General features: G+C 42.5%; 1 protein-coding gene across 3 annotated transcripts in view; it reads right to left on the reverse strand.

Annotated features, from left to right (window-relative positions):
- LOC139387908 (sterile alpha motif domain-containing protein 9-like) overlaps positions 1–17,914 on the reverse strand; it is a 429,675-nt gene that overhangs the window by 401,721 nt on the left and 10,040 nt on the right. For all 3 annotated transcript variants that reach the window (XR_011629234.1, XM_071134266.1, XM_071134265.1), the window contains exons 3-6: positions 13,683–17,077; positions 13,294–13,331; positions 12,287–12,354; positions 9,612–9,826 (exon numbers count right to left, since the gene is read on the reverse strand). Coding sequence is in view for 2 of the 3 variants with exons in the window: in XM_071134266.1 (XP_070990367.1) it covers positions 9,612–9,826; positions 12,287–12,354; positions 13,294–13,331; positions 13,683–16,605 (3,244 nt within the window). In the remaining variant the exon portion in view is untranslated. The remainder of the gene's footprint in view (positions 1–9,611; positions 9,827–12,286; positions 12,355–13,293; positions 13,332–13,682; positions 17,078–17,914) is intronic.

Here is a 17,914-nt window from a genome sequence, read left to right on the forward strand (position 1 = left end):
ACTGCCCTGTACCCCCATAGTCACTGTACCCCTACCTACATCTACATGTTACCCAGACTGCCCTGTACCCCCATAGTCACTGTAATCCTACCTACATCTACATATTACCCAGACTAACCTGTACCCCCATAGTCACTGTACTCCTACCTACATCTACATATTACCCAGACTGCCCTGTACCCCCATAGTCACTGTACCCCTACCTACATCTACATGTTACCCAGACTGCCCTGTACCCCCATAGTCACTGTACTCCTACCTACATCTACATATTACCCAGACTGCCCTGTACCCCCATAGTCACTGTACTCCTACCTACATCTACATATTACCCAGACTGCCCTATACCCCCATAGTCACTGTACTCCTACCTACATCTACATATTACCCAGACTGCCCTGTACCCCCATAGTCACTGTACTCCTACCTACATCTACATATTACCCAGACTAACCTGTACCCCCATAGTCACTGTACTCCTACCTACATCTACATGTTACCCAGACTGCCCTGTACCCCCATAGTCACTGTACTCCTACCTACATCTACATATTACCCAGACTGCCCTATACCCCCATAGTCACTGTACTCCTACCTACATCTACATATTACCCAGACTGCCCTGTACCCCCATAGTCACTGTACTCCTACCTACATCTACATATTACCCAGACTGCCCTGTACCCCCATAGTCACTGTACTCCTACCTACATCTACATATTACCCAGACTGCCCTGTACCCCCATAGTCACTGTACTCCTACCTACATCTACATATTACCCAGACTAACCTGTACCCCATAGTCACTGTACTCCTACCTACATCTACATATTACCCAGACTAACCTGTACCCCCATAGTCACTGTACTCCTACCTACATCTACATATTACCCAGACTGCCCTGTACCCCCATAGTCACTGTACTCCTACCTACATCTACATATTACCCAGACTAACCTGTACCCCCATAGTCACTGTACTCCTACCTACATCTACATATTACCCAGACTGCCCTGTACCCCCATAGTCACTGTACCCCTACCTACATCTACATATTACCCAGACTGCCCTGTACCCCCATAGTCACTGTACTCCTACCTACATCTACATATTACCCAGACTGCCCTGTACCCCCATAGTCACTGTACTCCTACCTACATCTACATATTACCCAGACTAACCTGTACCCCATAGTCACTGTACTCCTACCTACATCTACATATTACCCAGACTAACCTGTACCCCCATAGTCACTGTACTCCTACCTACATCTACATATTACCCAGACTGCCCTGTACCCCCATAGTCACTGTACTCCTACCTACATCTACATATTACCCAGACTGCCCTGTACCCCCATAGTCACTGTACTCCTACCTAAATCTACATATTACCCAGACTGCCCTGTACCCCCATAGTCACTGTACTCCTACCTACATCTACATATTACCCAGACTGCCCTGTACCCCCATAGTCACTGTACCCCTACCTACATCTACATATTACCCAGACTGCCCTGTACCCCCATAGTCACTGTACTCCTACCTACATCTACATGTTACCCAGACTGCCCTGTACCCCCATAGTCACTGTACCCCTACCTACATCTACATATTACCCAGACTGCCCTGTACCCCCATAGTCACTGTACTCCTACCTACATCTACATATTGCCCAGACTGCCCTGTACCCCCATAGTCACTGTACTCCTACCTACATCTACATATTACCCAGACTAACCTGTACCCCCATAGTCACTGTACCCCTACCTACATCTACATATTACCCAGACTAACCTGTACCCCTATAGTCACTGTACTCCTACCTACATCTATATATTACCCAGACTGCCCTGTACCCCCATAGTCACTGTACTCCTACCTACATCTACATATTACCCAGACTAACCTGTACCCCCATAGTCACTGTACTCCTACCTACATCTACATATTACCCAGACTGCCCTGTACCCCCATAGTCACTGTACTCCTACCTACATCTACATATTACCCAGACTGCCCTGTACCCCCATAGTCACTGTACCCCTACCTACATCTACATGTTACCCAGACTGCCCTGTACCCCCATAGTCACTGTACTCCTACCTACATCTACATATTACCCAGACTAACCTGTACCCCCATAGTCACTGTACTCCTACCTACATCTACATATTACCCAGACTGCCCTGTACCCCCATAGTCACTGTACCCCTACCTACATCTACATGTTACCCAGACTGCCCTGTACCCCCATAGTCACTGTACTCCTACCTACATCTACATATTACCCAGACTGCCCTGTACCCCCATAGTCACTGTACTCCTACCTACATCTACATATTACCCAGACTGCCCTATACCCCCATAGTCACTGTACTCCTACCTACATCTACATATTACCCAGACTGCCCTGTACCCCCATAGTCACTGTACTCCTACCTACATCTACATATTACCCAGACTAACCTGTACCCCCATAGTCACTGTACTCCTACCTACATCTACATGTTACCCAGACTGCCCTGTACCCCCATAGTCACTGTACTCCTACCTACATCTACATATTACCCAGACTGCCCTATACCCCCATAGTCACTGTACTCCTACCTACATCTACATATTACCCAGACTGCCCTGTACCCCCATAGTCACTGTACTCCTACCTACATCTACATATTACCCAGACTGCCCTGTACCCCCATAGTCACTGTACTCCTACCTACATCTACATATTACCCAGACTGCCCTGTACCCCCATAGTCACTGTACTCCTACCTACATCTACATATTACAACAGACTAACCTGTACCCCATAGTCACTGTACTCCTACCTACATCTACATATTACCCAGACTAACCTGTACCCCCATAGTCACTGTACTCCTACCTACATCTACATATTACCCAGACTGCCCTGTACCCCCATAGTCACTGTACTCCTACCTACATCTACATATTACCCAGACTGCCCTGTACCCCCATAGTCACTGTACTCCTACCTACATCTACATATTACCCAGACTGCCCTGTACCCCCATAGTCACTGTACTCCTACCTACATCTACATATTACCCAGACTAACCTGTACCCCATAGTCACTGTACTCCTACCTACATCTACATATTACCCAGACTAACCTGTACCCCCATAGTCACTGTACTCCTACCTACATCTACATATTACCCAGACTGCCCTGTACCCCCATAGTCACTGTACTCCTACCTACATCTACATATTACCCAGACTGCCCTGTACCCCCATAGTCACTGTACTCCTACCTAAATCTACATATTACCCAGACTGCCCTGTACCCCCATAGTCACTGTACTCCTACCTACATCTACATATTACCCAGACTGCCCTGTACCCCCATAGTCACTGTACCCCTACCTACATCTACATATTACCCAGACTGCCCTGTACCCCCATAGTCACTGTACTCCTACCTACATCTACATGTTACCCAGACTGCCCTGTACCCCCATAGTCACTGTACCCCTACCTACATCTACATATTACCCAGACTGCCCTGTACCCCCATAGTCACTGTACTCCTACCTACATCTACATATTGCCCAGACTGCCCTGTACCCCCATAGTCACTGTACTCCTACCTACATCTACATATTACCCAGACTAACCTGTACCCCCATAGTCACTGTACCCCTACCTACATCTACATATTACCCAGACTAACCTGTACCCCTATAGTCACTGTACTCCTACCTACATCTATATATTACCCAGACTGCCCTGTACCCCCATAGTCACTGTACTCCTACCTACATCTACATATTACCCAGACTAACCTGCACCCCCATAGTCACTGTACTCCTACCTACATCTACATATTACCCAGACTGCCCTGTACCCCCATAGTCACTGTACCCCTACCTACATCTACATATTACCCAGACTGCCCTGTACCCCCATAGTCACTGTACCCCTACCTACATCTACATATTACCCAGACTGCCCTGTACCCCCATAGTCACTGTACCCCTACCTACATCTACATATTACCCAGACTAACCTGTACCCCCATAGTCACTGTACCCCTACCTACATCTACATATTACCCAGACTGCCCTGTACCCCCATAGTCACCGTACTCCTACCTACATCTACATATTACCCAGACTGCCCTGTACCCCCATAGTCACTGTACCCCTACCTACATCTACATATTACGGACTAACCTGTACCCCCATAGTCACTGTACCCCTACCTACATCTACATATTACCCAGACTGCCCTGTACCCCCATAGTCACTGTACCCCTACCTACATCTACATATTACGGACTAACCTGTACCCCCATAGTCACTGTACCCCTACCTACATCTACATATTACCCAGACTAACCTGTACCCCTATAGTCACTGTACTCCTACCTACATCTACATATTACCCAGACTGCCCTGTACCCCCATAGTCACTGTACTCCTACCTACATCTACATATTACCCAGACTGCCCTGTACCCCCATAGTCACTGTACCCCTACCTACATCTACATATTACCCAGACTGCCCTGTACCCCCATAGTCACTGTACCCCTACCTACATCTACATATTACCCAGACTAACCTGTACCCCCATAGTCACTGTACCCCTACCTACATCTACATATTACCCAGACTAACCTGTACCCCTATAGTCACTGTACTCCTACCTACATCTATATATTACCCAGACTGCCCTGTACCCCCATAGTCACTGTACTCCTACCTACATCTACATATTACCCAGACTAACCTGCACCCCCATAGTCACTGTACTCCTACCTACATCTACATATTACCCAGACTGCCCTGTACCCCCATAGTCACTGTACTCCTACCTACATCTACATATTACCCAGACTGCCCTGTAAACCCATAGTCACTGTACTCCTACCTACATCTACATATTACCCAGACTGCCCTGTACCCCCATAGTCACTGTACTCCTACCTACTTCTATATATTACCCAGACTAACCTGTACCCCCATAGTCACTGTACCCCTACCCACATCTACATATTACCCAGACTAACCTGTACCCCTACCCACATCTACATATTACCCAGACTAACCTGTACCCCCATAGTCACTGTACTCCTACCTACATCTATATATTACCCAGACTAACCTGTACCCCTACCCACATCTACATATTACCCAGACTAACCTGTACCCCTACCCACATCTACATATTACCCAGACTAACCTGTACCCCCATAGTCACTGTAACCCTACCTACATCTACATATTACCCAGACTGCCCTGTACCCCCATAGTCACTGTACCCCTACCTACATCTACATATTACCCAAACTACCCTGCACCCCCATAGTCACTGTACCCCTACCTACATGTACATATTACCCAGACTAACCTGTACCCCCATAGTCACTGTACCCCTACCTACATCTACATATTACCCAGACTGCCCTGTACCCCCATAGTCACCGTACTCCTACCTACATCTACATATTACCCAGACTGCCCTGTACCCCCATAGTCACTGTACCCCTACCTACATCTACATATTACGGACTAACCTGTACCCCCATAGTCACTGTACCCCTACCTACATCTACATATTACCCAGACTGCCCTGTACCCCCATAGTCACTGTACCCCTACCTACATCTACATATTACGGACTAACCTGTACCCCCATAGTCACTGTACCCCTACCTACATCTACATATTACCCAGACTAACCTGTACCCCTATAGTCACTGTACTCCTACCTACATCTACATATTACCCAGACTGCCCTGTACCCCCATAGTCACTGTACTCCTACCTACATCTACATATTACCCAGACTGCCCTGTACCCCCATAGTCACTGTACCCCTACCTACATTTACATATTACCCAGACTAACCTGTACCCCTGGCACATTGACTCGGTACCGGTACCCCCTGTATATAGCCTCCACATGGACTCTGTACTGGTACCCCCTGTATATAGCCTCCACATTGACTCTGTACCGGTACCCCCTGTATATAGCCTCCACATTGACTCTGTACCGGTACCCCCTGTATATAGCCTCCACATTGACTCTGTACCGGGGATACCCCCTATATAGCCTCTTTATTATTATGTAATTTTCTTGTGTTACTTTTCTTGACTCTATAAATACAGTGCCTTGCGAAAGTATTCGGCCCCCTTGTACTTTGCGATCTTTTGCCACATTTCAGGCTTCAAACATAAAGATATAAAACTGTATTTTTTTGTGAAGAATCAACAACAAGTGGGACACAATCATGAAGTGGAACAACATTTATTAGATATTTAAAACTTTTTTAACAAATCAAAAACTGAAAAATTGGGCGTGCAAAATTATTCAGCCCCCTTAAGTTAATACTTTGTAGCGCCACCTTTTGCTGTGATTACAGCTGTAAGTCGCTTGGGGTATGTCTCTATCAGTTTTGCACATCGAGAGACTGAATTTTTTCCCCATTCCTTCTTGCAAAACAGCTCGAGCTCAGTGAGGTTGGATGGAGAGCATTTGTGAACAGCAGTTTTCAGTTCTTTCCACAGATTCTCGATTGGATTCAGGTCTGGACTTTGACTTGGCCATTCTAACACCTGGATATGTTTATTTTTGAACCATTCCATTGTAGATTTTGCTTTATGTTTTGGATTATTGTCTTGTTGGAAGACAAATCTCCGTCCCAGTCTCAGGTCTTTTGCAGACTCCATCAGGTTTTCTTCCAGAATGGTCCTGTATTTGGCTCCATCCATCTTCCCATCAATTTTAACCATCTTCCCTGTCCCTGCTGAAGAAAAGCAGGCCCAAACCATGATGCTGCCACCACCATGTTTGACAGTGGGGATGGTGTGTTCAGGGTGATGAGCTGTGTTGCTTTTACGCCAAACATAACGTTTTGCATTGTTGCCAAAAAGTTCAATTTTGGTTTCATCTGACCAGAGCACCTTCTTCCACATGTTTGGTGTGTCTCCCAGGTGGCTTGTGGCAAACTTTAAACAACACTTTTTATGGATATCTTTAAGAAATGGCTTTCTTCTTGCCACTCTTCCATAAAGGCCAGATTTGTGCAATATACGACTGATTGTTGTCCTATGGACAGAGTCTCCCACCTCAGCTGTAGATCTCTGCAGTTCATCCAGAGTGATCATGGGCCTCTTGGCTGCATCTCTGATCAGTCTTCTCCTTGTATGAGCTGAAAGTTTAGAGGGACGGCCAGGTCTTGGTAGATTTGCACAGTGCTTGCACAGTGCTCCTTGGGATGTTTAAAGCTTGGGAAATCTTTTTGTATCCAAATCCGGCTTTAAACTTCTTCACAACAGTATCTCGGACCTGCCTGGTGTGTTCCTTGTTCTTCATGATGCTCTCTGCGCTTTTAACGGACCTCTGAGACTATCACAGTGCAGGTGCATTTATACGGAGACTTGATTACACACCCGTGGATTGTATTTATCATCATTAGTCATTTAGGTCAACATTGGATCATTCAGAGATCCTCACTGAACTTCTGGAGAGAGTTTGCTGCACTGAAAGTAAAGGGGCTGAATAATTTTGCACGCCCAATTTTTCAGTTTTTGATTTGTTAAAACAGTTTGAAATATCCAATAAATGTCGTTCCACTTCATGATTGTGTCCCACTTGTTGTTGATTCTTCACAAAAAAATACAGTTTTATATATTTATGTTTGAAGCCTGAAATGTGGCAAAAGGTCGCAAAGTTCAAGGGGGCCGAATACTTTCGCAAGGCACTGTATTTTCTTAACTATATTTCTTGAACTGCATTGTTGGTTAAGGGCTTGTAAGTAAGCATTTCGCGGTAAGGTCTACACCTGTTGTATTCGGCGTATGTGACAAATATAAATTGATTTGATTTGATGCCAGATCGGGGAGAGAAGAGGTAGACTGCTGGACTCCAAGCTGCCACGCGATCAAGGTGTTTTAGAGTATTGTTGTTGTCAATGTGTTTTAGAGTATTGTTGTTGTCAAGGGGTTTTAGAGTATTGTTGTTGTCAAGGGGTTTTAGAGTATTGTTGTTGGCAATGTGTTGTAGAGTATTGTTGTTGTCAAGGTGTTTTAGAGTATTGTTGTTGTCAAGGGGTTTTAGAGTATTGTTGTTGTCAAGGGGTTTTAGAGTATCGTTGTTGTCAAGGGGTTTTAGAGTATTGTTGTTGTCAAGGGGTTTTAGAGTATTGTTGTTGTCAATGTGTTGTAGAGTATTGTTGTTGTCAAGGTGTTTTAGAGTATTGTTGTTGTCAAGGGGTTTTAGAGTATTGTTGTCAAGGCGTTTTAGAGTATTGTTGATGTCACGGTGTTTTAGAGTATTGTTGTTGTCAATGTGTTTTAGAGTATTGTTGTTGTCATGGGGTTTTAGAGTATTGTTGTTGTCAAGGTGTTTTAGAGTATTGTTGTTGTCAAGGTGTTTTAGAGTATTGTTGTTGTCAAGGTGTTTTAGAGTATTGTTGATGTCAAGGTGTTTTAGAGTATTGTTGTTGTCAAGCTGTTTTAGAGTATTGTTGTTGTCAAGCTGTTTTAGAGTATTGTGTTTGTGTAGCTTATTAAAGTAAAGTTTTGTTTGTTTCTGGTCCTAATTTACTGAAACCGTTTGCATTTTATTATAATTAATATTTATTTATTTATTTTATTCTGTGTTTAAAGGTTTGAACACAGAATAAATCCTGAATCCTCAGTCAATTTGTAGCCCCACTTTCTTGCATGTGTGGCTTCTCACTGTGTGCTGTTCTGTTTGCTCTACCTCGACTGAGAGCTGCTACCTACTGAACTAAGACCTAGATCCAATCAGATCAAGCGTTAACCCGGGTGATAGTGGATGTTTTTGCAGGTGTTGGTTGGTGGAACTGCAATAGAGCTGTCCAATCGGTGAGCAGCTGCTCTTGATGATCGTTGTCAAGAAGCCCCACCCATCCCACTCGGGTTAGAAGTTCAGAACGATAAAGTGTAAGCTATATTGAAATGATGACACTCAATTTGAAAATCATGAAACAAAATAATTAGTATTTCTATCAGTTTAATCGAGGCGTAGATTACATCTCACATTCCAGCGTTAGAACTAGTAAACAAGGCTGCATTGGATTTCTCTTAATGTAACTCCGTGCAGCAGATCGCAATGTCCGCTTTAGGTCCCGTATAATGCCGGGAGCCATTTGTGGATTTGACAGCTGTAAAGCAGCTCCACCTTCAACACCGTTAAAACATCCGCTATGTGGCTGTCGACTAAAGCGGATCTATTTGAATTGGGGCCTAAAATTCTTTGCTGTGACATTTACACCGTGTGTACTTCACCCTTCAACTTAAACAACTTTAAGAACGCTGTTTGATGGACTTCTGTAGTAGGCAAGCAGTTTGTTTCAATTAATTAATTCATCAACTTTTTCATATTTACCCCTGTAACTGTAGCACCTTAATGAATGAGTTATTAATAATATTTGTGTAATTCTGTCTAGCGTGATCTGTTTCCTTACCATGTACCCAGTTGAAGTCTTTAATGACTCTGCCCTATCCCAAGAATTATGTGGGTGTTACAATTGTCTATTTGGACAGATGTTGACATTATGTTGGCATTTGGACAGATGCTGAACTTTGATGAAGACGTAGTGCAAAACTCACCAGAGGAAATCTCACAGTGTGGGAGGTGCAACTGACGAACAGATCCCCGAGGACACTCAATGCTGAACAGAGGTCCGGCAGGTGTCCGGCCTGTGGAGTGCAGGAGACTGTCGTCCCATTGGACAGTCCTGTAAAGCACCTCCCCCTCCCCCTCCATCAGAAACACCAGCCCTGTCAACCTGCACTGGAACAGGCCTGCATGGGGGCACTGGAGCCTAGGGGGCCAAAGGACAGAAGTGGCACTCATTAAAAAAAATACATTTTAGATGGTTCCTCACCCAGGAAGTAGTGTATGGGCCAGGAGAAACTATAATCCATTGTTCAGGTTTTCTTTCTATGTAAAATAAATGATGTCGCTTTGACTACGGCGATGTAGTTGCTGTCGCCGCATTATTACGTGTGACCGATGTGACATCACTGTGATCTGTATCAGGAAGTGGGCTGGCTGTCACTGGCAAAGCAGAGCAACATTGCATTCTATTCGTTTACAGCTCTCTTGCAGAATTTACCATATTACCTCACATCGCTTCTAACACACAGAGGAAGGAAATACAAGACATGGCCAAAGATACAGTATGTGGACATCCCTTCGAATTAGTGGATTCGTTGCTGACAGGTGTATAAAATCGAGCACACAGCCATGCGATCTCCATAGACAAACATTGGCAGTAGAATGAAGAGCTCAGTGACTTTCAACATGGCATCATCATAGGACGCCACCTTTCCAACAAGTCAGTTCGTAAAATTTCTGCCCTGCTAGAGAAACTGTAAATGCTGCTATTGTGAAGTGGAAACGTCTTGGAGCAACAACGGCTCAGTCACTAATTGGCAGGCCACACAAGCTCACAGAACGGGACCGCGAGTGCTGAAGTGTGTAAAAAGTTGTCTGTCCTTGTTTGTCTTCACTACCGCGTTCCAAACTGAGTACCCTAAAATTCACTACTGCCATTTGGGCATTTTAGGGAATTGGTAAATTACCTGTTCACAGACAAAATGTACAGTGAGCTCCAAAGGTTTTGGCTCCGTACTCCAGCATTTGTGGATTTTTGAAATGATACAATGACTATGAAGTTGAAGTGCTGACAGACAGCTTTAATTTGAAGGTATTTTCATCCATATCAGGTGAATCGTTTAGAAATTACAGCACTTTTTGTTCATACTGTAGTCCCCCCATTTTAGGGGACCAAAAGTGCTGTATTGGAACAAATTCACTTATGTGTAATAATATACACATACTGCTTTAATGTCATTTCCTAACTTCCCCTGTTATTCTAATTGTGAAAGGTTAGGATGTCTTGGGGGTATGATATTTATGCGTCTGTAACTTTCTCACTCATCGTTATTCACGATTAATTATCCATCATTAGCAACATTAATGTAGAAGTGTTTAGAAACATATTCTATTCTTATTTACAATAAAAGTGATTCCAAAATGACACAACACATTATTTACCATTCATTTCATTTCTGTTGGGAACTAAATAATCTGACCAAATGCATCCAACCAGTTTGTGGAGTCTCCAGCTTGAATATGGGACCAAATACTTACCTGTTTACTATACTGAACAAAAATATAAACGCAACATGTAAAGTGTTGAGCCCATGTTTCATGAGCTGAAATAAAAGATCTCAGAAATGTTCCATACGCACAAAAAGCTTATTTCTCTTCTTCCATACCTGTTAGTGAGCATTTCTCCTTTGCCAAGATAATCCATCCACCTGACAGGTGTGGCATATGAAGAATCTGATTAAACAGCAGGATAATTACATAGGTGCACCTTGTGCCGGGGACAATAAAAGGCCACTCTAAAACGAGCAGTTTGTCACACAACAAAAATGCCACGGATGTCTCAAGTTTTGAGGGAGCGTGCAATTGGCATGCTGACTGCAGTCATCTCCACTAGAGCTGTGTTCTGTATCTGTATTCCTAGTCATGTGGAATCCAGTATCAAATACATGTATTTCCTAATATGAACTTTAACTTCGTAAAATATTTGAAATGGTTGCATTTTGCATTTATATTTTTTGTTCAGTGTACTTTAATACACATAAAAGTTCATTTGTCTCAATGCTAATACAAAAAGTGCTGTAATTTCTGACAGTCTTGCACTTTAGCCTCATCGTCATTGTATCATTGTAAATCCAAAGTGCTGGAGTACAGAGACAAAACAACAACAGAATTCACTGTCCCAATACTTTTGGAGCTCACTGTTTTTTTCTAGTATTGTTGTATTTCTGATGATACTGCCTTTATTGTTGTATTTATATCATACAATCTATACATTATATCATCCTGCTGCATTGTTTTGTATGAAGCAGGGCTCCCCTTGAAAAAAGACAAAGAAAGAAATAAAAACAGCCCTACAAACTTCAACTGACCTGGCAACCACTAGCAAACAATCAATGGAAGTAATAGCGGCGTGTTTTCTTTCAACTTAATTAACATCAAACCAAATATGGAGTTGATTTGAGTTGATTTGGCCGTGACATTTTGAACATTTGCACACGTGTCATCACTCCAACTGAGCGGCTGTTTAGACAAAACTGAACCACGAATTAGAGTTTCTCCTGGTTTTTAGACTTCTGTCAGCGTGAGGAACCATCTAACATCAGGTTGTAAAATCCTGACCTTCCCCTTCAAGTGAAAAATGTATTCATGGATAATAAATGCTAACCTGTAATGGGTTTTTGTCAATTGTGGATGGATGTTTTTCAATTCAGGTTCTGTCCAAAGAGTAGGGGTCTGGAATAGAAAGAGGAACACAAACATGTCAGCCAACACTTTAAGGCCTACATTCTCTCTACTAAGCAGTGATGATGTTGATAACAACAGGCTGCATTACCTACAATATTTGCCTCTGTTTGGAATGAGACTTTCCACGCCTGTGTTTGAGACTGTCATTATACCATGCTTTGATACAATACAACTTTTATTAATCAAACGCTTATACAACTGTTATCCACACAACAACACAGTGCACAGAGTTAGAGAGTACTTTGATTGTCTTTAAGACCAACTATCTGGCCATGGTGTTCATGCTGCATCATTGGTCCCTACACTCTACAAATTAGGGGTTCAACAAGGCTTTTTCTAAGATCATCAAAGATCTCTGAAGAACCTTAGGGTTCTCGGCACAGAAAATTGCCCCCAAAAGGTTCTTCTAAGATCCCCATAGTCGGCGGGGTTCATCGAGAACCGTCCTTAGTCGGTGGGGTTCATCGAGAACCGTCCTTAGTCGGTGGGGGTTCTTGCAGGAACATAACTGCCCAACTTGAAATATTTGTATTGGAATATGGAAAGACAGCAGCTGCAGGCATTTAACTGAAAAATGGAACGATCTCCTCAATTTGTATGGTTTAAATTGATATTGTTTTATGATGATACCATCTGTCTTTTCATATTTGTCAAATCTTTCTAAAACAGAGAATGGACACAATTCAATGGGATATCAATCAACAAAGAGGTAAGAATATGTAGGCTATTAGAATATGTTGAAGGCTGGCTGTATTGGGTGCAGATGACTGAACTGCTCACTTTTGTGTCTGCAGGTATCTGAACAAAATCTGAACAAAAGCCAAGGTGTGAATACTGTCATGTGCATGTTTTGTTAATCATCTGTATAATTACTATATATATATATATATATATATATATATATATATAAAATAAATAATTACTTACATGAATGTGGCTAGGAGTCTTAAAGCCCTTTGGAATCCCTGAAATAAGAATCAATGGTGAACATTTTCTCACTTGTTTTGGATTTGGAGCCATCCGGTATCTCAGAAACAAACCCATGGATACATTATACACACCATTGTATATTTGTATTAAACCAAATAAACAACTGTCGAACATGAATATAAATCGAGATATTCACCCCACATAATATTCTGTATTAGACTAACTTTCATCTGTGTATTCATTTTTTAGAAAGTCACTTATTTTGCCCCTAGATAATTCAACATTAGCAGGTAAACATTTACTTCAAAGTTTTACACTCATTGTTAACATTTAAAACAGGCACCATCATGTGGAATAGACCTAATACAAGTCAAGGTATGACTTACCTCGATTGAATGTTTTTGATTCTTCCATTCTGGTTCCCTCTGATCCAATGGCATCATCCCTTTGTTTCTGAACATTTCCTCCAGATCTCACTGTGGGCATTGTGTACTTTATGTCAAAAGCTTGAGGGCCACTGATATTGAAGCCAAGGTAAAATGAGATGTTGCCATCCTTCCACACACTGGCCTGTTTCTGGGGACAAATCTCGATCTCTTTATCTGCCATACGGGCAAATGCTTTATGCACTCTGACCACTCCATTGACACGAAGAAGGTGATCCTGAATGCAAGTGTCCCTGATCTCTGCACTGCCTCTTGTTTTATTGAGAGTCCTTGATTTCCTTTTTTTCAGATCCACACAGATGTCGTCTATGCTTGATTTGTGAACAAGTCTTTTCAACCCAGCACCTTTACCCAGGTAAAACAAGGGCACAAGTTCCCTAGATTGTAGGTACTTCTTGTATTTGTTGTCAAAGGCCTGTTTCATGCACTCAACATACTTGTTAAGATCAATGTCATTGGTGACATCGCCCTCTCTTGCCTCCTCGGGCCAAAACAGTAGAAGGACAAGGAGGTAAAACTCTGGAGTCCAAAGTTTGGTATTTTCTTTCTCCATGAACTTCTGAAGAATGGCTCTAAGTTGTGGTAGAGTTGCGGGTTCTGGAGATGCCACTGGCCCATTGGTCTGGAGGATGTTGGCCAGGATGTAATTACAGGCAGTGTTAACATCGTCAGGGTTTTCTTTATTGATTATTTTCCACAGCGCTGTGATTTTACTCAAGTTGGCATTTCGATTGAGGGTGGAGAGGCCAGGAAAGGTAGAGGCCATTTTTTCTTTGAGTGTCTTTAATGGTAGTTCCTCTTTTGAACTGGGGGCACTTGTATACTTGCAAAAACAATCAACAATGTCTCGCTGAAAGTATGGTGTCTGATCCTTCCAGTTCCTGGGCTCAGAGTAAGTGAGGTAACTCTCAAAAAAATTATAAAATTTCCTTTCAACCGCAACTCTGAGGCTTGTGATGAAAGTCTGGTACTTCATGAGCTTTCTGTCCTCAGACAGTATCGAGAGATGTTCAGCTGATATTTCCTGGGTAAGGATTTTCCTCCATTTTGGGTTGAGATTTGTGAGGGAATTATAAACAATGTTAGCAACCTGTAGATAACCAAAGATTCCCCTGTTGTTGAAGGTGTGATACATTTTCGTTGGACTGTCACCCTCCATGTGATTCACTGATTCCCTTTCAGCTAACTCCTCCTCTTGTTTGAAAGCCTTGATGGCTTTCTCTGCCCAAAACAAAATATCTCTGGTCCCTGATTTTTCACCTGATTTGCCATTGACTTGTTTATACAAATGGTTCTTATGAACTTGTCCCAGTGTATCAGCAATGAATGAGTTGGTGGGAACTCTCTCTTTAGCTTTTTCAGCCCAAATCTCAGCTCTTGTAAAATCTGACATTTTGATGTAGTAAAAACGTGCAAGAGATTGAGGGTAGAACGGATCATGTTTAAATGTTTCTGATGCGGTTTTCAACACATTCGCACATTCGGGAATGCCTTCATGTTTCTCAATGTCTAGAATTAACCTGGAAAAGATCTCTTGGCCATTTGAGGTTGTTTCTCTCTTTGTTAACATATCTTTGAAGAACAGTAACAAGGATGGCTGAATTTGTTGTCTGGTTAAGTACTGCAGAAAGTCCAGTGTTGCTGAGCTCCTAGCTATACCAGCATCTGCCAGCAACTCAACACATTGATGTGCAAGTACTGGGTGTGCTATGCGGACTCTCTTGTCTTCTCCTCCATGTCTTGAGAATGTGACTATGAGATCACTGAAAGGTTGCATGCGTTTCTCAAATGACAAGTTCACACCAAAGGGGTCTTGATGGCTGAGGAATGCCTCACATTGTGACTGTAAGAGGTAGGAGCCAGGAACATAGGAGTTCACCAGAGCTAAAAAGGCAAAGAGTTTGGTGTTGCGGGAGACTTTGTTTTGCTGAAGATATTTGATGATTTCTTTTCCCTCTTCTGAACAAAATGTTTTTCTCATGTATACTTCATTGAAATTATTTTGCATTACGTTAAAGCCGTGAAACTTCCCCATCTCGTCTCTGTGATGCCTCTGTACTAGTTTGTCTTTGCTCACAAAGCTTGTTTTCTCTTTGTCAGAAAGACGTGATTTCAGGAGTAAATCTGCCTCAGTTCTACTCTCATCCTCCTCATCGTCTATGATACAGGTCGAGCGTATGCATTGTAGAACGATGACCACAGGGAATTTAGCACTGATTTTTTGCTCCGTTATTTCTCTGATGAGGAAGTCCTGTAAGTGGTCCCTCAGGTGTTCATTGTCCTGCAAAAGAAGCACTGTATTCTGGTTTTCTGGATCACCGGCAGCAAAAAGTTTGACCACCTGTTTAGCAATAATCCTGGTGTCCGACAGGGGGTCTTTCTGGACTTGTTTGCCCATATCTTTCTTGTCAGAAGACGGGTCGACTAGAACAGCACACCTGAGCTCTTTCCTCAGGTCCCAGAGTATTTGCATGGCCAGGGTGGTTCCTCCGCTGCCTGGCTGGTGCAACAGCTTAATACTGTTTACACTCCAACTGCCCTGTCGCTGTAACTTGATGAGTTCCCTCAGCTTTTCATAACCATCTCTTCTGATACATTCAATGTCCTTTTCTTCTCCTGTAGGTGTGGCACTGCTATCAGAGTTTGCCCTCTCATCAGCCAGGTAAAAGTTCATCCATTTAGGTGGGGTTCCCTTGTAAAAATCTGTCTCAGTCTCCAAAGCAACTGCTGGGTCGATTTGTTCTCCTTCAAACGCGCTTGCACTCAAGACATCTAGAAATGAGAGTGAGTCCATGAGTTCACTGTCCATGAGAATTACCCCCCCTCCAGCATTGGGTAGGGTTGGTATCACTTTGCCTGCCATGACAGGTAGCTATGTTGAGGCTCTCTCACAGTGGAGGGAAAAGAGATTTGCATCTGTGGCATCTGATGACGCCTGCAAAGGCTGATAATTCCTGTGGCAAGGAGGGAGTAGCCTTTCCCCTAGGTTATTTACTAAGTACAGCACAGATAAGCCTGGAATATCAACCAATCCAAAGAATGTATTGCATGTATTTTCTCTTTGCAAATCACATGAGTGCGAGGCATGGCCGTGAATCAGAGACGTATAGTGTGCTCAGAGGCTGTGTTCAGAGAGAGGTTAAAAAATAGTTGATTGATTTGAGATAAAAGCCAATGGTTGTTGGTCAGGACTTTGTTCCTTGCTTTCTATTGGGTTTAACGAAGGCCACATTTGAATGAAGCTTTGTTAAACAAAGACAGTGTTATTTTTACGTGGAGCTGTCGTTTGTTCCAGTTGATCTTGGTTATTTTCCACAGGTTTTGTCATGTCCAGTCTACAGGGAGAATGTTCCGGAAACAAACAACATTTCAGTCAAAATAAGATCAAGTTTGATGAATGAAAACCAGGCAAAAATGACTGCATTACAATGAAGAAATACTGATACAAAATACTGATACAAAATACTGTCAAGATCAACGGACAATTTCAGCTTCATCTGATATAGTTAAAACCCTGCTGAATTACAAATTTTTACAAACAAAATACCAGACTTGTATTTTGTATTGTACAGTATTTAAAAAATATATATATGGTTTTTGCATTTCAAAATACCAAAATACATTTGGAAGTAGATGGGCCGAACAGCAACAAAATTCTCAGTAACTGTTACAAAAACGTTTTACTTGCCATGACTGTGATATGTTGTCGTTTATCTACCTTAGTTGAGCAAGTCAAGCTGGATAACAGTGTCTGCTAAATGACCAAAATCGAAATCTATAATTGAAAATGAACACACCAAAATAAACTGCAAAGCACACTGGGTATTATTTTTGAACTCATTTCAGGGGCGGAGCTCATTAGAATAGTACTCAGCATGCTTTGCAATTGTTCACTTTTACATATACATTTATATTTGTCATGTAGCAGAAGCTTTTATTAGGCCATAGTGCAATTAGACTTCTGATACCAATGCAGGATGAAAAGCGAGGGGCCACAAAATGTAAACATATTTAGCATTTTGAAAATACAAATGACAGTATTTTGAGAATACCAAATATCGAATACATTGGATTGTAGTTCAGCCCAGTGTAATTCAAATGACAAGATACTCAGAAGTAATTAAAATACGTATTTATAATACAGTTAAAAGACCATTTCAGCTCGATCTGAT

This window comes from Oncorhynchus clarkii, chromosome 29 (assembly GCF_045791955.1).
Source record: "Oncorhynchus clarkii lewisi isolate Uvic-CL-2024 chromosome 29, UVic_Ocla_1.0, whole genome shotgun sequence".
Taxonomy (NCBI): Eukaryota; Metazoa; Chordata; class Actinopteri; order Salmoniformes; family Salmonidae; genus Oncorhynchus; species Oncorhynchus clarkii.